Source organism: Pan troglodytes, chromosome 8 (genome assembly GCF_028858775.2).
Source record: "Pan troglodytes isolate AG18354 chromosome 8, NHGRI_mPanTro3-v2.0_pri, whole genome shotgun sequence".
In the NCBI taxonomy this organism is placed as follows: Eukaryota; Metazoa; Chordata; class Mammalia; order Primates; family Hominidae; genus Pan; species Pan troglodytes.
Genome location: NC_072406.2, coordinates 40,834,274 through 40,855,345, shown reverse-complemented (window position 1 = coordinate 40,855,345; position 21,072 = coordinate 40,834,274). Strand labels below are relative to the sequence as shown.

The window sequence follows — 21,072 nt, the reverse complement described above, 5'->3', positions numbered from 1 at the left end:
GTCTATTAGTTCCCACCAGAACTGATTGTTAAAAGTCTTTTAAAAAGTCTGGCACCTCCCTCCCCTCTCTTGCTTCCTTTCTTTTACCATGTGATGCCTGCTTCCTTTCACCTTCTACCATGAGTGGAAGCTTCCTGAGGCCCTCACCAGAAGCAGATGCTGGCACCATGTTTCTTGTAAAGCCTGCAGAACCATAAGCCAAATAAACTTATCTTCTTTATAAATTACCAAGTAATTTATAAAGTATCCCTTCATAGTAACACAATTGGACCAAGATGATCCTTGGAAAAGTTGAACTTTGGGGCTATGCTTTTGAAGTCCCCTGAAATTCTAAGAGCCCCTGTTTTTGCTTTTGAATTTACATGTGCATGGCCTCATTTGAGCCAAGTATATGGTTAGGATTTACAAATCATAATATTGTGAGGGGGCTCTGGGGTCAGACAGATCTGGAATCAAATCCTGCTTCTGCCACTCTGTCATTTTACCTTTTACATATTAATTTATTCCTCTGGGTTTTCTTCATCTATGACATGCAAATACTACAGCTCCAACTACCACCACTAACTGCCTCAAAGGGTAATTAGGATTAAACAGTGTTGGATATTTCAAGGTTAATACATTCATGTTTATAGTATTTTGATTTGAGAGCATCCTAATGCATAGAAGTGTAATAAAGTGACAGTATAGAAGACAATTGAAAATATAATCATTTCTTTGTATTACACAAAAATCTTTATTGTAGAATTTTACAAAGAATGGCAATTAACTATTTTTCCAAATAAGCTTATGAATACATCAGAATTTAGAAGTATGTCCTAACTATCAGAAATTGTATTTAGATTTAGTATTGAGAACCAGCCCACCAATTATTGCTGCTGTCACTTCTCTCAGCAATCAGGTAAGGCAACGTGTTACAGAGAGAAAGTGGCTTCGCCCTCACACTTGCATAGAACCTGACTCGTGTCCTGCCTTCACCATTTAGTAGGAGTTTAGTTTGGTTTGTTGTACCCACAGTGAAAGCTTTCTTTTAAGGCTATGAGTTTGCAAACAATCAAATTCAATGAATGTTAGCTGAGTATCTACTAACTGCTAGAAACTGGCATAGGTACCAGGCATACAACAATGAATGAGACAGCAAGAGTCCTCACCCTCCTGGAACTTACAGTTCAGGGTCAAAGACAAACAAAGAAACCACAACTATGTGCAGTGATAGGTGCTGTAATACAGGAGAACCAGGTATTATGGAAGATGCCACTTAACCCAGACTTGAGGTTCAGGAAAGGTTTCCTGAAGAAAAGCATACCTTAGTTGGCAGCTGAAGATGTGTAGGAATTCCCAAGCTAACAGGAAGATAGACAGAAAAGGTTTGTGCAGACTTGTGGAGACATGCACATTTGAGGACAAGAAAACTGAAGGACTAATTCATAAAGTAGTGTTCCCAATACTGGCTGGAGAGATTTTAAAAATACAAATATTTTAATGGACCCCACCCAGACTTAATGAATCACATTCTCAGGGAATGAGTGCCAGGGTTCTTATTATTAGCTCATATAGAGAGCCACTGGCTCAGGGTATATGTGGGGGAGGTTGGAGAAGAGGTGTCAAGGCAGGGAAGTTGAGGCTGGAGAGATAAACCAGGGGTGCACCTTGAAAGGTTTGCAAACAACATTGTGGAGTTTGAATTTTATCCTAAGGGCAGGGGGAGCTGTGGAAGAATTTGGTGAGTATGGAGATGGGATCATCAGATTTACAGTTTCTAATGATCACTCAGTTGAGTAACACATGGTGCCTACCTTCATGAGGGATACAATCTATTTTATAAGGTTCAACCTCTTTGAGCCTCACTTTTAAAAACCTAAAATGGAAATAATACCCATTTTGCATGATTCCTGTGAGTTTAACTGAAATAACTTATGTGAAGTGCGTAGTACCATGCCTGATACGCCGTTGGGATGCAAAAGATGTGAATTATTATTATTTCAGAAAGTGATAGAGCCAAGTAATTGGTGGACATTACACTCACCCCCATACAACCTTAGAGAAGGTGGAGATCTGACTCCAAGATCTTCTGACAAATTCTTTTCCTTGGCCCACACCTGGGACACCAGAAAGAGCCCACTCTCACCCCACTGCTCACTCTCCCCTCACTCCCCACTCTCCCCTCACTCCCCACTCTCCCGTCCCTCCCCACTCTCACCTCACTCCCCACTCTCACCCCACTCCTCACTCTCCCCTCACTCCCCACTCTCACCTCACTCCCCACTCTCACCCCACTCCTCACTCTCCCCTCACTCCCCACTCTCACCTCACTCCCCACTCTCCCCTCACTCCCCACTCTCACCTCACTCCCCACTCTCACCTCACTCCCCACTCTCACCTCACTCCTCACTCTCCCCTCACTCCCCACTCTCACCTCACTCCCCACTCTCCCCTCACTCCCCACTCTCACCTCACTCCCCACTCTCCCCTCACTCCCCACTCTCCCCTCACTCCCCATTCTCCCCTCACTCCCCACTCTCACCTCACTCCCCACTCTCCCCTCACTCCCCACTCTCCCCTCACTCCCCACTCTCACCTCACTCCCCACTCTCACCTCACTCCCCACTCTCACCTCACTCCCCGCTCTCACCTCACTCCCCGCTCTCACCTCACTCCACGCTCTCACCTCACTCCCCACTCTCACCCCACTCCCCACTCTCCCCTCACTCCCCACTCTCCCCTCACTCCTCACTCTCCCCTCACTCCCCACTCTCACCTCACTCCCCACTCTCCCCTCACTCCCCACTCTCACCCCACTCCTCACTCTCCCCTCACTCCCCACTCTCCCCTCACTCCCCACTCTCCACTCACTCCCCACTCTCCCCTCACTCCCCACTCTCACCTCACTCCCCACTCTCACCTCACTCCTCACTCTCCCCTCACTCCCCACTCTCCACTCACTCCCCACTCTCCCCTCACTCCCCACTCTCACCTCACTCCCCACTCTCACCTCACTCCCCATTCTCACCTCACTCCCCATTCTCACCTCACTCCTCACTCTCCCCTCACTCCCCACTCTCACCTCACTCCCCACTCTCCCCTCACTCCCCACTCTCACCCCACTCCTCACTCTCCCCTCACTCCCCACTCTCACCTCACTCCCCACTCTCACCTCACTCCCCACTCTCACCTCACTCCCCATTCTCACCTCACTCCCCACTCTCACCTCACTCCCCACTCTCCCCTCACTCCCCACTCTCACCTCACTCCCCACTCTCCCCTCACTCCCCACTCTCACCTCACTCCCCACTCTCACCTCACTCCCCACTCTCCCCTCACTCCCCACTCTCACCTCACTCCCCACTCTCCCCTCACTCCCCATTCTCCCCTCACTCCCCACTCTCACCTCACTCCCCACTCTCCCCTCACTCCCCACTCTCACCTCACTCCCCACTCTCACCTCACTCCCCACTCTCACCTCACTCCTCATTCTCACCTCACTCCCCGCTCTCACCTCACTCCACGCTCTCACCTCACTCCCCACTCTCACCCCACTCCTCACTCTCCCCTCACTCCCCACTCTCCCCTCACTCCTCACTCTCCCCTCACTCCCCACTCTCACCTCACTCCCCACTCTCCCCTCACTCCCCACTCTCACCCCACTCCTCACTCTCCCCTCACTCCCCACTCTCCCCTCACTCCCCACTCTCCACTCACTCCCCACTCTCCCCTCACTCCCCACTCTCCCCTCACTCCCCACTCTCACCTCACTCCCCACTCTCACCTCACTCCCCATTCTCACCTCACTCCCCATTCTCACCTCACTCCTCACTCTCCCCTCACTCCCCACTCTCACCTCACTCCCCACTCTCCCCTCACTCCCCACTCTCACCCCACTCCTCACTCTCCCCTCACTCCCCACTCTCACCTCACTCCCCACTCTCACCTCACTCCCCACTCTCACCTCACTCCCCATTCTCACCTCACTCCCCACTCTCACCTCACTCCCCACTCTCCCCTCACTCCCCACTCTCACCTCACTCCCCACTCTCCCCTCACTCCCCACTCTCACCTCACTCCCCACTCTCACCTCACTACACGCTCTCACCTCACTCCCCACTCTCACCTCACTCCCCACTCTCACCTCACTCCTCATTCTCACCTCACTCCCCGCTCTCACCTCACTACACGCTCTCACCTCACTCCCCACTCTCACCTCACTCCCCACTCTCACCTCACTCCTCATTCTCACCTCACTCCCCACTCTCACCTCACTCCCCACTCTCACCTCACTCCCCACTCTCCCCTCACTCCTCGCTGTCACCTCACTACCTGCTCTCCCCTCACTCCCCGCTCTCCCCTCACTCCCCACTCTCCCCTCACTCCCCACTCTCACCTCACTCCCCACTCTCCCCTCACTCCCCGCTCTCACCTCACTCCCCACTCTCACTTCACTCCTCACTCTCTAATTTGCATGGCTTTAGTTACAGTCTTTATTCTGATGAATTCCAAATCTCCACTTCCAGCCTGTTTTTTTTTTTTTTTCTAAGTTCCAAGCCCATACATTCATCTGCATCCTAGATAGTTCCACTTAAATGTCTGTGGGTACTTCATTCAAATTAGGTCTTCTAATATCATATGGCACCCCAAGAAAACCAAACCAAGTCAAACCAAACCCAGCTTTTCCAACATTAGCCCTACTAAGTTGAGCCAGAGACATGGGAATCATCTCAAATCACTCATCTCTATCTTCTCCAAGCAAGCTTCCCAAATCCACACTTTTCTCTCCAGGCATGGACCACCACCCTCACCCAAACCATCACTACTTCCCATGTGGTCTAGTGAAATAGCCCCTGTGTTCCCTATACCATTCTTTGCACCCACTCCAACCCTGCACCCTGTAATTCTGAGAAATCTTCTAAGATAAAAAATTGATAAAAATAATTCCCCCACACTTCAGCCTCTTCAGGGGCTTTCCAATGCCCTTAAAAATGAACTCCAAACCCTTTACCAAGATGCTCCCTGAAGGATCTTAAAGGTGAGACCCTTCAAGATCTCACCTCTTAAGTCTCACTTTCTCCCATGCTGCCTTTCTTATTTTATGCTCCAGTCATTCTGAACTAGAAAAAAAAAATCACCTTCTCTCTCACTCTCAGATCTGTGCAACATGATGATTTGTCCAACCAGAATCCCTTTCATGCTGGATAACTTTTTGTCCCTTAGGCCTTGGGGAGTCAGCCCTTGAACCTTTATATTAGTTGAGGTTTCCTCATTGTATGGATTTGTAGTCTCTTCATCTCCTCCTCCCTCCAGTGCTATTTGTTATACTTGTAATTTCTTAATGCCCATCTTCCCCACCAGTTGTAGGCAACATCATGGCAAAAGCATATATAAAGTCGATCCACATTATTCACAAATTCTCCTTGGGAATTTGCCTACTTGCTCAAATTTACTTGTAACCCCCTAATCAATATGGTCATTCTTGGACATGCACAGAGAAGTGAAAAATTTGAGTCGTCCAATGCACACGTTCTCAGCTGAGGCTGAAGAAGGCGATTCTCTGCCTTCTTGTTTCATTTCTCATACTATAAGCAAGTGTCCATTTTGCAGTCCATTTAGTGCCATAATTTTTGGATTTTTGTGCTTTTTGTTCGTTATTTCACTGTTCACAATGGCCCCAAGATGTGGTGCTGAGGTGCTGCCTATGGTTTGTAAGTGCAAGAAAGCTGTGGTATGCCTGAAAGAGAAAATATCTGTGTTAAATAAGCTCCATTGCATGAGCTATAATGCTGTTGGCCATGAGTTCAATGTGAATGAATGAACAATATATATGAAATCAGGTGTCTTCAAACAGAAATACACATAAAACAAGGCTATGTATCCATCAACTGATGAAAATGTTGTAGCCAGAGGCTTGCAGGAACCTAGTCCTATATTTTTCCTAAGAGAAACAGTTTAGTATTGGCTGATTCAGTGTTTGCAGTTACTTTATAGAACAAAGCTACCACAAATAGTAAGAATCAACTGTACTTTAATAACTTTGATATCCTCAGTAGCTAACACAGTGACTCTCCTGTAATAGTTATTCAATAAATATTTTTTGAAACTGAATTTTTATATGTGCTATATATGTATATAGACTTATACATATGTACACACACATACTTTATACATATATATGTAGAAATAATATATAATATAGAAATAAATTAAGTTGAAGTAGTCTTTCATGCCAAAGATGTACCTCACAGCTGTATTGTTACTTTCTGCCTCTTAAAAAATGCCTAAATGTAGGCTTAGTTTTGATACCATCTTTACTTTTATTTTTGTCTAGGATGCTGGGGAAATGGTTCGTTCCTTTGTTGGTGGTTTGGAACTTATTGTCAATTTACTGAAATCAGATAACAAAGAAGTTCTGGCAAGTGTATGTGCTGCCATTACCAACATAGCAAAAGATCAAGAAAATTTAGCTGTTATTACAGATCATGGAGTTGTTCCTTTATTGTCCAAACTGGCAAATACAGTAAGTAACAAATCTTTTTGTTTTACATGCATATTGTCCTGAGATATCATGGTATAGTGATGAAAACAATGCATTTGCAGTCCAGAAACCTGGATTCAAGTTTAATACCCATTGCTTATGAGGTATGAGATTTGGTCAATTCATTTAGTTTCTCTGAGACTAATATATGTGAAAGCGTATTTTAAACTATAAAATGTTAGTATTACAAGATCCTTGTAAAATAGAAGCTGTTTTTTATTTGCCACTGGCAAGTAAAGTGGCAAATGCAAGTGCTATTATGTAAGTGTTAACTATCATCTTCACCGCCACCATCATGGTTATGATTCTCGATGGTTCTTCATGCCAACGTTAGAAATCAAATGTGCCTCCCCAGTTTAGCAAGCTTCAATCGATGGCATTCTTGAGCTAGAAGACTTTGGCAATCATTGCATTGTTTATCCAGAGCTGTGCCAGACAGAATAAGCAGCCTTGAGAGACAATGACTTCACCATGACCAGAGGTATTTGAGCATAGCTTGGACTACCACTTGGCAGAAAAGTCATAGAGCAGAAATTCAAACCCTGGAAGGATGCTTGGTCTAGAAGACTTTGAGTTCCTAAGAATATCTGTCAGATTCAGTTAAGGACACCAAGTTGTTGCCTGAATCAAGAGAGCAGTACTCTTAATAAACACAAAACCATCCGATTCAGTAATAGTATGCCCATTACAGGGCAATTACATATACAAAGAAGGATATCGTCTGCATCAAAAAATACAGAAAGGAAAATGGAAGACCCAAAATGTGTCTTCGGATTTGCTGCACTCTCTTCTCCCTCTCAGGAGCCAAGGGAACCAAGGTGTATTACTGATATCAATGTATTCCTAGGGTGGAGAAATCCAGTCAATCCACTTATCCCAGTTAAGTGCAGTATCCCTTTAAGAATATCTAATATTCTTTAAATATTTGGATTACAAAATAACTTGCTGATCTGTAATTTTGTGTTGTGTAGTAGACTGACTCTAAAGAAAATCTAGCCTTGAGCTAATGACTGATGTCAGATGCTTGGTCACCTTTGAGTGCACTGACTACATTCAGTTCATAAGAAGAAAACTCAAGATTGAACGTTGGTCCGTTGGTGACCCACCAAAAGTCTAGTTCCTTCAGCTGCGTGCAGTGGCTCATGCCTGTAATCTCAGCACTTTTGGAGGCCAAAGTGAGTGGATCACTTGAGGCCAGGAGTTCAAGACCAGCCTGGCCAACATGGTGAAACCCCTTCTCTACTAAAAATACAAAAATTAGCCAGGCGTGGTGGCGGGCACCTGTAATTTCAGCTACTTGGGAGGCTGAGGCATGAGAATCACTTGAATCCAGGAGGCAGAGCTTGCAGTGAGCTGAGATGGCACCACTGCACTTTGGCCTGGGCAACAGAGTGAGACTCCATCTAAAAAAGACTAGTTCCTTCAAGACATCACCTAGGTAGTCAGCCAGCTGGCCCTTTTCTCTAGACTCATTGGTGTCTTAATGGTTAATAAACATGAAGTGCTTATAGACATGATCTTGCAGGCTCATTACAATGCACAGATCCCATTTCATTTTCCTTTGCACAGAATAACAATAAATTGAGACATCATCTAGCAGAAGCTATTTCACGTTGCTGTATGTGGGGCAGGAATAGAGTGGCCTTCGGTGAGCACAAAGCAGTGGCTCCACTAGTGCGTTATCTGAAATCAAATGACACCAACGTGCATCGGGCGACAGCTCAGGCCTTGTACCAACTCTCAGAAGATGCTGATAACTGCATCACCATGCATGAGAATGGTGCAGTAAAGGTACAGTGGAATGACTTTGTGGTTTAGTCCAAGTTTGGTAAATGTAGCCTGGAAAGAAACTTAGGCATCACTAAGATTTCTCTAAAGGAGGTATTCAGAGACACAAAAGTGCCTGCCTGCTGCATCATGGCTGCATTCAAGCCATGTGTTATCATGACTTTTTTTTTCTTTTTAAACAAGGTCTCGCTGTGTTGCCCAGGCTGGAGTATAGTGGTGCAATCATAGTTCACTGCAGCCTTGAACTCCTGGGCTCAAGTGATCCTCCTGCCTCACCCTCCCAAGTAGCCAGGACTACAGGTGCATGCCAACATACCTGGCTAATTCTTTTAATTTTGCATACAGACAGGGTCTTGCCATGCTGCCCTGGCTGGTCTTGAACTGCTGGCCTCAAGTGATCCTCCTGCTTCGGCCTCCCAAAGTGTTGGGATTATAGGAGTGAGTCACAATGCCCAGCCAGTGTGTTATGATGATTTATGCTGCAGAAAAGTTGTATGGAGATAGAATTTTTCTAAATTAAAGCATAGAAATTTACTTCGTAAAATAATCATTCCATAATTTGATTTTTGATGAAAGAAAATGTACAGCATATGGGCAAGCAGTAGTACTCACAATTCTATTGGCTATAGTGTTTACTTAACACATAAATAATAAAGGATAGGGGCAACCATAGGCACCAACTAAACACCAAAGGAACTGGCTGAAACAATAACTAGATGGAGCTTGTTAGTCTAAACCATAACAACAATAGATAGATTCAAAGACATGTTTGTTTGTTTGTTTGTTTGTTTAAATCTGTGCATCAGTAGACAGGAAAGTTTCTGTAAAGAGACTCTAACTTACCTACACATTGCAAACCAACTAGAATATTTTGCTGGCAGTAAATATAAAAATACTTAGAGTACATGAACAGCTCACATGTATTAGGAAAAATTGATTTAAAATATTAGTTCTTTTCTATAGCCTGTTTCCTTGTACAATATAATTTTACTGCTTATTACCTTCATTTGGAGCCTATGACAACCAGATGCATTTACATCTTAAAATAGATGCCCAAAGTGGACTTGTTGTTTTAGCAAAGAGTTAAAAACCCCAGTTAGTCATATCTAGTCAAATCTAGATATGCTAGATATGAAACATCTTAGGAGGAATAGTACTCTTAAAATGCCAATTGGCAATTTTTGAGGCAATTATTTTAATTACTTCTTCTTGAAATCTATTCCAGTAGAAGAATATGATGTTAATTTTTCTGAAATTAAACTCAATATATGTTTGAATGTGTCAACCTTTCCATTATAAATCTGTTTTTATGGCATGTAAATTAGGCCAGATTAGTTGCTTCAAGCAAAAATCTGGCCAAAGCATCTTTTAAACTAAGTAACAATGTTTAAAAGTAAATTATAAAAAACATATTGGAACATTAACTTCAAGTTGTTCAGGAATGCTAAAAAGGCCATTGTCTCAATATGACTGTGTTCCCATTTCAAAAAGGAAGATATTTCTAATTTAAAATTATGCATACTTTTATTGAACAGGGACTTGCACAACCTAAGTATGCAGTCTTAAAAAAAAAAAGAAACTATAAAATTTAAGTAGCCAGGTAAAAATGTCTGACATATAGCATATGCTTAGACAATTGTCAGTTAGTTTAAGCTCAAAAAGTTTAAAAATGTATAGGCATGCACCTGTAGTCCCAGCTACTCGGGAGGCTGAGGCAGGAGAATCGCTTGAACCTGGGAGGTGGAGGTTGCAGTGAGCTGAGATCACACCACTGCACTCCAGCCTGGGTGGCAGAGCGAGACTCTGTCTCAAAAAAAAAAAAAAAAAAAACAACAAAAAAAAACTACTAAGGTGTACATGTAATGGTTCAGTTGACATAAATGCCTGGTGTATATGCAACTCGCAATTATTTCTTCTGATGCAAGCCAATAGATAATCCAAAATCATTTATGAATATTATCCTACCTTGTAAAGTGACCAAACTGTGTTTGCCCACCCACACAGTTAGGAAAGTTTCTGTAAAGAGAAACTTTAGAATTAGAAAAAGAAAGGCAATAAGAAAGATTAGAGTGAAGGACAGAAAAGAAAAAAGCAAAGAAGGAAAATTGTGTCTGTTGTGTTCTAGAGCCTTTCCCAGATTATCCTTGGGTTTCTTGGGGGCCTTTCTCTTTAGTCTGTTTGCATTTCCAACAACCTGTTACTCCTACTGGAGGAAAACTGTAAAGAACAGGGTACTTTTTTGTAAATTACTCTGCAATAACATAGAGGCAGACCTTACCATGCTGTGTTACCAGCAGAAATATGCAACCTGGAGATTGTCTCTCTCGACCTCTTTTTCCTACTCTGTTCTGAGCCCCAGAACTTGTGGGGTCATGGGGGAAGCATAACAACCTGTGTTTCCTTTCTCTGGTTTTCTTTAAGGAGGAAAAAAATGTAGGTGTGGCATACTGGGTGTTGGTAGAATCATAATTTGATAGTTGCTTGGATATGGGAATAAAGGAAAGCCTAGTAAAAAAAAGATTCCAGATTTCAGCCTAGATGAAGAGGAAGATTTCACGAGCCAGGTAATGCAAAAAATTTTGGCACATCGGGGTGGTTCAATTACCTGCAGAGAATGTATCACAACTACATGTGTGACTGCTAACATTTCTGACTTCGAATGCATGTAAATTTTATCCAGTATTTTGGCAAAACCCTGGCTGTCTTTGTTCCTAATTCCTGCTGCCGACTTCTCTTCAAATGCTTGTTATTTTCCAGTTGTACAAACATTCCTGCTGCAGCTGCCAATGAGTGAATGTTGACAGGCTCTTTAACAATGACCAGAGTCACCGTGTCGTCTATTCATAAGTAATTGATCCTAGGATTAGCTGCTTTGTTAGACAATTTCCTCAACAGCAGTGGCCGATGTAATGCGGTGTATCTGTCTCCTGAAGGCTAAGGTTTATTCTATCCTGACAGTGACGGAGCAGGGTCTGAAATATAATGAGTTCAGTTTCTAATGTGTTCAGTTTGAATAGTCAGTTTGAATTTTAGGTGTAAAGCAGCGCTGCCCAGCAGAAATGTCACATAAGCCATGTATGTAATATTAAATTTTCTAGCAGTCACACTTTAAGAAAAGATAAAAGGAAACAGTGAAATTAATTTTAGTAATATATTTAACCCAATACACTTGACCTTTGAACAATGCAGGAGTTAGGGGTGATGACCCACTACACGGTCAAAATCCACATATAACTTTTGACTGCCCCAGAACTTAACTACTAATAGCCTACTGTTGACCAAAAACATCAACAGTTGATTAATACATATTTCGTATGTTATATGTATTATGTATTAGTACAATAAAATTAGCTAGAGGAAGAAAAGCGTTATGAGAATCAAGGAAGAGAAAATATATTTACTGTTTATTAAGTGGAAGTGGATCATCCTAAAGGTCTTCATCCTTGTCATCTTCACGTAGAGTAGGCTGAAGAGGAGGGGGAAGTTGAGTTGGTCTCGCTGTCTCAGGAGTGGCAGAGGCTGAAGGAAATCCACATATAAGTGGACTCGTGCAGTTTAAACTTTTGTTGTTCAAGGGTACATGGTGTATATCCAAAATATTGTTATTTCAACATATAATCAATATAAAAATTACTTAAGATACTTTATATTATTATTATTTATTTATTTTTGAGACAGAGTTTTGGTCTTGTCGTCCAGGCTGGAGTGCAATGGCTCAATCTCGGCTCACTGCAACCCCCGCCTCCTGGGTTTGAGCGATTCTCCTGCCTCAGCCTCCTGAGTAGCTGGGATTACAGGCACCCGCCATGATGCCTGACTAATTTTTGTCTTCTTAGTAGAGACAGGGTTTCACCATGTTGGCCAGGCTAGTCTCGAACTCCTGACCTCAGGTGATCCACCCACCTCGGCCTTTGTACCCAAGTCTTCAAAATCTCTTGTGTGTTTTCTAGTATGTCTCGGTTTGCACCAGCCACATTTTAAGTGCTCACTAGTGGCTAGTGGTTTCCTTGCCAGACTGTGCAATTCCAGAGTGGAGAGTGGAGAGTGGAGAGATTCGGAAATTATCAGCAGGGGGTATTAAGACATTAATGAGGGTGGATGAGATGTTTTTGGCAGAGAGTTTAGAGAGGCCTGGGAAATATCTACATTTTCACTTTTGGGGCATGTAAACTAGGAAGAAGAGCTGTCAGACTAGACTGGAGAAGTTAAGAGGTTAACCAGGAGTTCTAGAAGCCAAAGGAAGAGCAAGTTTCAAAAGGGTTTGTGTTTAAATACTGGTAAGAGGTCAACAAGGATTTCCTGATCCACTTATGTTGAAAAATCAGCTTTTGTTTTAGAAGAGGTAAGAATCTCCTCTAAATGTGTTAATCAATCCCCTCCAATACAATGTGATAGGAATATTCAATCCTATTCTCTTTATGATTTTGCACAGACTTCCTTTTCAAATGTATCAGCCCAGGGATTTGTATCATTACAAATTTGTGAATATGGATGCAGATTTGTTGGAAACTATGTGGAAAATATGAGAAGTCTAAGAGATGTCCAAGTTATTTGCTAATTATAACAAAACTGTAGCAAAGGAGAGTAATGGGGAAGAATAAATTGCAGGAAAAAAATTCATCAAGGCAAGCCCTTTCCTAGGACAGAAAAAGTGATCAACTAGAAGACTGATGAGCACCTATTAAAGGCATCAAGCTTCTTTCCCCATGGTGTCATTGGATTTGTTTTTGCAAATGTCTATACCAGGCAAGTGAAAGCTACATCATGGCTTATAACTTTCTGAAAGGCAGGAAATTGAAGAGATTGCAGACAAATACAATCAGAAGTATGTCCAGCATTGGCAGAGTGAGTGGAGAGCAGTTCAATTGGAACTGCTGAATTGGTACAGCCAACAGGCTAGCTGCCTTCTAGGCTCAGTACATGTACTGGCGTTCCAGAGAGCCAGAAAGATGATCCCAGAAGCAAACACACCCATCGTTTTTGAAGTCTAGCACAGGGACAAAAAAAAAATACTGTTAATGTTTGTGAATCAAGTAAATGGATTTTAGATACTAAGGTCACCTAGAAACACTCATTAAGTGCCCATATACTTAATGTTTTATCTAAATATATTTCCTGTTAATTAAAACTCTTAATGTCGCTGTAGTTTTGAGTGTTTTTCTCCCATTCCAGACATTCCTTGGAGTGCCGAGAAGAGTTTACTAGGTGATATGCTATTAAATAATTTAATAGAACCAATTGGTATCGATGAATATATACTACATATAGAGTAATAAACAGACTTGTTTCTGATTGGCTTTTTAATTTTTATTTGTATTTCTCCTGTAAAGTGAGAAAGAAGTTCATGATTACTGAAGGGGTCCAGTAAGTCAGAGTTTAGTTCATCATGTTTAACTTTAATATCATATGTACATCAAATGCTTTTCTTATTTCAATTTTTTTTTAATTTTAAGAGATCTTGACAGCTTTAAGGGATAATTGACATACACATGCACATTTTAAGGTGTACACTTTGATAGATTTTGACATATATATGCCTACACCCACACATACACATGAAACTATTACCAAACCAAAATGATGATCACCCACAGTTTCCTGGTACCCTTACATAATCCCTGTCTCCTGCCCCACTCTGCCTGGGCCAATCACTGGTCTGCTTTCTGTCAATATAGATAAGTTTTCATTTTCTAGAACTTAAGAAAAATGGGTTCCTGCAGTAAGTACTTGGTTTTTTTGTTTGGCTTCCTTCACTCAGCTTACTTATTTTCGTATTAATTCACATTCTTATGTGGCTCAATCAACTCTTTTATCTCTGAGTGGTAGTCCATTGTATGAAATTATCATAATTTGGTTATCCTTTCTTTTTTTGTTTAGTTTAGTTTTGTTTTGTGACAGAATCTGTCTCTGTGGCCCAGGGTGGAGTTCAGTGGCTCGATCTGGGCTCACTGCAACCTCTACCTCCTTGGCTCAAGCAATTCTCATGCCTCAGCCTCCCGAGTAGCTGGGGTTACAGGCATGCGCCACCACACCGGGCTAATTTTTGTATTTTTGGTAGAGACTGGGTTTTGCATGTTGGCCAGACTGGTCTCAAACTCTTGACCTCAAATGATCTGCTCACCTCATCCTCCCAAAGTGTTGGGATTATAAGCGTAAGCCACTGTGCCCAACCTCCTTTCATTTGTTAATGAATATTTATTTCCAGTTTGGGTTGTTACAAATAAAGCTGCTATGAACATTCATGTACAAGTCATTGGGTGGACATTTGCTTCCTCTTCTCTTAGGTAAATACCTAGGAGTGAATGGCTGGATCATACGGTATGTGTACCTTTAACTTTTTAAAAAATTGCCAGACCGTTTTCCAAAGTGTGCCATTTTTGCATTCCCACCAGCTGTATAGGAAAGCATCCTTGCCAACACTTGGTATGGCCAGTCTTTTTGATTTTAGACATTCTAACAGGTATGTCATGGTATCTTATGATTTCAATTTCAATTTTCCTAATGATTAATGATGTGGACATCCTATGTGCTTGTATATCAGCTGTATAACTCCTCGGGCAAAGTGTTCACATTTTTGACCACTTTTTAATTGGGTTGTTTTCTTATTATTGGGTTTTGAGAGTTGTGTATACATTCTGGTTGCTTACCATATGTGTAATTTGCAAATATTTTCTCCCCGTCTGTAGCTAGTCTTTCATTCTCTTAACTGTGTCTTTTGAAGAGCAGAAGTTTTTAATGCTGGTGAAGTCCAATTTATTTTTTTAATGAATTGTGTTTCTGGTTGCATATCTGAGAAATATCAAGGATTTCATGCTTTCTTCTGAAGTTTTATAATTTTTGGTTTTTCACTTTTAGTCTATGACCCATTCGAGTAAACTTTTTTATGATACTAATTATGAATCAAAGTTCATTTGGAGGGCATATTAGCATTATTTATTGAAAAAACTGTTTGCCCTTTTCTCACTGAATTTCTTTTGCAATTAGAAAACAACTGGACCAGGCACAGTGGCTCATGCCTGTAATCTGTATTATTATAAAATGGTCATCTTTATTCTTGGTCATATTCTTTGTTTTGAAATCATTTTCTAATACTAATATAGACACCCTTGGTTTTTTTGAGAGGGTACTAATATTAGCATACTAAAGTTTTATAGCTTTTAATATCCTTTAATCATATTTGTGTCTTTTCACTTAAAGTGGATAATCGTAGGCAGCATATAGTTAGGGCTTACTTTTATTTATTTATTTATTTATTTATTTATTTATTTATTTATTTAGAGACAGAGTCTCGCCATGTCGCCAGGCTAGAGTGCAGTGACGCGATCTCGGCTTAGTGCAACCTCCACCTCCCGGATTCAAGCGATTCTCCTACCTCAGCCTCCTGAGTAGCTGGGATTACAGGCATGTGCCAGCATGCCCAGCTAATTTTTGTATTTTTAGTAGAGACAGGGTTTCACCATGTTGGTCAGGATGGTCTCAGTCTCCTGACCTAGTGATCTGCCGGCCTCGGCCTCCCAAAGTGCTGGGATTACAGGTGTGAGCCACTGCGCCCGGCCAGGGCTTACTTTTTTATTCAGTCTTTTATACAACCTCTGCCTTTATTGGGAGGGGAAGTGGTTACACTATTTACCACTATTGGGAGGGGAAGAGTGATATTGACACGGTTAGCTTTTCTTTTCTTTTTTTTTTTTTTGAGACTGTGTCTCGTTCTGTCACCCAGGCTGGAGTGCAACGGCGCGATCTCAGCTCACTGCAACTTCCACCTCCCGGGTTCAAGCGATTCTCCTGCCTCAGCCTCCTGAGTAGCTGAGATTACAGGCTCATGCCACCACGCCCGGCTACTTTTTGTATTTTTAGCAGAGACGGGGTTTTGCCATGTTGGTCAGGCTGGTCTCGAACTCCTGACCTCAGGTGATCCACCCGCCTCCGCCTCCCAAAGTGCTGGGATTATGGGCGTGAGCCACTGTGCCCGGCCATGGTTAGCTTTAAATGTACCATCTTGTTATTTGTTTTCTATTTTTCCCATCTGCTTTTTCTCTTTACTCATCTTTTTCTGTCTCCTCTTGGATTATTTGAATATTTTATCATTTCATTTTATCTCATTTTTGGCTTATTAGTTATTATTCTGTGTTGTCATTTAGTGATTGCTTTAGAGTTCATAGCACATGTATTTAATTCAGTATAATGTAAGTTCTAGTAATGTTGTACATATTAACATATAATTTAAGAATTGTACAACCATATGCTTCCATTTTTGCCCTCCCCACTTTTATGCTATTTTTATCATACAAGTGTTATAAGCTCAACTGTATTGTTCTTGTTTTTGACTGTAAACAATTGTCTTTCCCAGAGATTTAAATACACAGGAAAATGCCTTTTCTATTTACCTTCATAGTTACTGTTTCCAGTGCTATATTCTGTAAATGCAGATTTTCTCCTGATATCATTTTCCTTCTGCCTAGAAGACTTTTAACTTTCCTGGTAGTACAGTTCTGTTTATGATAAATTCGTTCAGGTCTTATATATCTAAAAAAGACTTTTTATTTTGTCTTTGTTTTTGAAAAATATTTTTGCTGGGTATAGAATTTTATGTTGACTTTTTTTCTTTCCCAACTTTAAACATGGTGCTCCATTTTATTATCACCTGCATTGTTTTAGAGAGGAAATCTGTTATCATGCTTATGTTTGTTCCTCTGTATGTCATGTATCTTTTTGCGTTGGCTGTTTTTAAGATTTCATCATTTTCACTGGTTTTGAGAAATTTGATTATGATGTGCCTTGTGTAGTTTCCTTCATGTTTCTTGTGCTTAGACTTTGCTAAGCTTCTGAGATCTGTGGGCTTGTGGTTTTCATCATATTTAGAAATTTTTCAGCCATTATGTCTTCAAATACGTTTACATCCTGTTCTCTTTTTACTGTCCTTGTAAACTCCACTTTCACCTGTATTTGGTGAAAATATAGGTAAACGTTTTCCCACAGCTCCCTGAGACTTTGTTTATTTTGTTCTGTTTTTTCTGTGTTTTAAATTAGGATTTTTTTCTTTGTCTTCAAGCTCACTTTTTTTCTGCAATGTTTAATTTGCCTTTATTGCCATCTAGTGTGTTTTACATCTGCAATACTATCGACGTTTCATTTGGATCTCCTTTCACATCTTTCGTGTCTCTACTTGACATGTTGAGTTTTTTTCTAATCTCATATGTAATCCAATTCTAGTATTATTTCTGGGTTGCTTTCAATTCCTTGAATGTTAACATGTTGAGTGATGGGTTTTTATTTTTTCGGGGAACAGGATATCTATAAATATTCCCGAGCTTTGTTCTAAGAATCAGATTGCTATTTTGAAACAATTTGATCCTTTCAGTTCTTACTTTTATGCTTTGTTAGCAAGACTAGCGTAGGGATAATTTTTTCCCACTACTGAGGCAAGACCTCTGGCTACTCTACCTGATACGCTGTGCATTATGAAGTCTCCCACTCTGAGTGGTGGACGGACACTGTTCCTCCCCTTGTAGGAGTTTAGAAGATTATTCCTTCTAATCTTTTCAGGTGGTTCTTTTCCTGCCCTCAAACAGTTTCTTCTCATACAGGTGCTAAGCAGTACTGAGCTGAATATTCAAGAGGCACCTTCCGCAGACCCCAGGTTTCTCTGTTCCACTCCCCAATCTCCATTATCTGCCCTGAAGACTCTAGTGGCTGTGGTTCTCCCAGATTTCCAGCTCTGTCTCCTCAACTCGGACAGACTGTCAGGCTTTGTCTGGGCTCTCCTTCCCTGTGCTGTAGCCTATAAACATTCTCCCTGGAGTTAGTCTGGGTCAATCTTAGGGCTTACCTTTTTTGTTTTCCTTCTCTCAAGAATCACTGTCTTTTGTTGTCTGATTTCCAATATTTTGAAAGTTGTTGTTTCACAGATTTTTTCCATTTTTAAATTATTTTAGACAGGAAGGTAAATCCAGTCCCCGTTACTCCATCTTAACATGAAGCAGTCTTTTCTTTTGATATTTTCTCTTAGAGAATAAATTTATAGAAAGTTAGGGCTGGTAAAGCCAAGGTTTTCATTTTATTTATTTATTTATGTAGATGTTTATTTATTTATTGGGACAGAGTCTCGCTCGGTCACCCAGTCTAGAGTGTAGTAGTACGATATCAGCTCACTACAACCTCCGCCTCCCACGTTCAAGTGATTCTTTTTTTTTTTTTTTTTTGAGACGGAGTCTCGCTCTGTCGCCCAGGCTGGAGTGCAGTGGTGTGATCTCAGCTCACTGCAAGCTCTGCCTCCCAGGTTCACGCCATTCTCCTGCCTCAGCCTCCAGAGTAGCTGCGACTACAGGCGCCTGCCACCACGGCCGTCTAATTTTTGTGTTTTTAATAGAGAGGGGGTTTCACCATGTTGGCCAGGCTGGTCTCAAACTCCTGACCTCAAGTGATTCACCCGTCTTGGCCTCCCAAAGTGTTGAGATTACAGGTGTGAGCCGCCACGCCCAGCAAATGTTTTCACTTTAAACACACAGTTCGCAGACGAGGAAACTAAGGCCCAAATTAGTGAAGTATCTAAACCTACACCATCAATATATGATGTGACCATCAATATATGATGTGACAATCAATATATGATGTGACATCATAAATTATTGTAATATTCACTTTAGTGCTGTGTCCATTTGATTAGTAAATTTCAAACCGTGACTCATGGAACTTCGGGTTCCCCTGACAGAGATCAGGGACTGGTACTCAGAGCTCTTGCTGGGTGGTTCACCTACTGCAATTAGAGCAGCTACTTTTTCTGTTTTACAAATTAGAATCATGCACAAGCTCCTATTTTAGAGTAGCTTTTGCAACTTTAAAAAGAATTGAAAATTACTGCACTTGGCCATGCTGCCCTTTAGTAGTTCTGTTTATGAAACCCATTAGGAGCTATTTTTTCACATTTATTTAGCACTTTGCTTCTCTATGATAGAGAAGTTTGCAAAATCAGATTATCTTCAGTAGGAATTAAGAATTCTCATCTTGAATTTTATACTAGAGGATGACTCTTTAAAGCCACTTTTTTCCCTCTCTTTTTAAGTTTTCCTTGGGGAGCTCTAGGCAATGCTTTTGCCTCTGAGGTGATTCAGCTGACTTCTTTATTATTATTATTATTATTATTATTATTATTATATTTTAAGTTCTAGGGTACATGTGCACAATGTGCAGGTTTTTTACCTATGTATACATGTGCCATGTTGGTGTGCTGCACCCATTAACTCGTCATTGACATTAGGTATATCTCCTAATGCTATCCCTCCCCCTCCTCCCACCCCACGACAGGCCCCGGTATGTGATGTTCCCCTTCCTGTGTCCAAGTGTTCTCATTTTTCAATTCCCACCTATGAGTGAGAACATGCAGTCTTTGGTTTTCTGTTCCTGTGTTAGTATGCTGAGAATGATGGTTTCCAGCTTCATCCATGTCCCTACAAAGGACATGAACTCATCCTTTTTCATGGCTGCATAGTATTCCATGGTGTATATGTGCCACATTTTCTTAATCCAGTCTATCATTGATGGATATTTAGGTTGGTTCCAAGTCTTTGCTATTGTGAATAGTGACGCAATAAACATACGTGTGCATGTGTCTTTATAGCAGCATGCTTTATAATCCTTTGGGTATATACCCAGTAATGGGATGGCTGGATCAAATGGTATTTCTAGTTCTAGATCCTTGAGGAATCGCCACACTGTCTTCCACAATGGTCGAACTAGTTTACAGTCCCACCAACAGTGTAAAAGTGTTCCTATTTCTCCACATCCTCTCCAGCACGTGTTCTTTCCTGACTTTTTAATGATCGCCATTCTAACTGGTGTGAGATGGTATCTCACTGTGGTTTTGATTTGCATTTCTCTGATGGCCAGTGATGATGAGCATTTTCTCGTGTGTCTATTGGCTTCATAAATGTCTTCTTTTGAGAAGTGTCTGTTCATATCCTTTGCCCACTTTTTGATGGGGTTTTTTCTTGTAAATTTGTTTGAGTTTTTTGTAGATTCTGGATATTAGCCCTTCGTCAGATGGGTAGATTGCAAAAATTTTCTCCCATTCTGGAGGTTGCCTGTTCGCTCTGATGGTAGTTTCTTTTGCTGTGCAGAAGCTCTTTAGTTTAATTAGATCCCATTTGTCAATTTTGGCTTTTGTTACCATTGTTTTTGGTGTTTTAGACATGAAGTCCTTGCCCATGCCTATGTCCTGAATGGTATTGCCTAGGTTTTCCTCTAGGGTTTGTATGGTTTTAGGTCTTTAATCCATCTTGAATTAATTTTTGTATAAGGTGTAAGGAAGGGATCCAGTTTCAGCTTCCTACATATGGCTAGCCAGTTTTCCCAGCACCATTTATTAAATAGGGAATCCTTTCCCCATTGCTTATTTTTGTCAGGTTTGTCAAAGATCAGATGGTTGTAGATGTGTAGTATTATTTTTGAGGGCTCTGTTCTGTTTCATTTGTCTATATCTCTGTTTTGGTACCAGTACCATGCAGTTTTGGTTACTGTAGCCTTGTAGTATAGTTTAAAGTCAGGTAGTGTGATGCCTCCGGCTTTGTTCTTTTGGCTTAGGATTGTCAGGGCAATGTGGGCTCTTTTTTGGTTCCATATGAACTTTAAAGTAGTTTTTTCCAATTCTGTGAAGAAAGACATTGGCAGCTTTTGGGAATGGCATTGAATCTATAAATTACCTTGGGCAATATGGCCATTTTCACGATATTGATTCTTCCTATCCAAGAGCATGGAATGTTCTTCCA

At 41.3% G+C, this 21,072-nt stretch overlaps 1 protein-coding gene across 1 annotated transcript in view; it reads left to right on the top strand.

Moving 5' to 3' along the window:
- Nucleotides 1–21,072, top strand: part of ODAD2 (outer dynein arm docking complex subunit 2) — a 189,555-nt gene that overhangs the window by 133,017 nt on the left and 35,466 nt on the right. Inside the window, 2 exon segments of the mRNA XM_016962837.4 lie at nt 6,314–6,502; nt 8,090–8,311. Coding sequence (XP_016818326.3) covers nt 6,314–6,502; nt 8,090–8,311 — 411 coding nt within the window.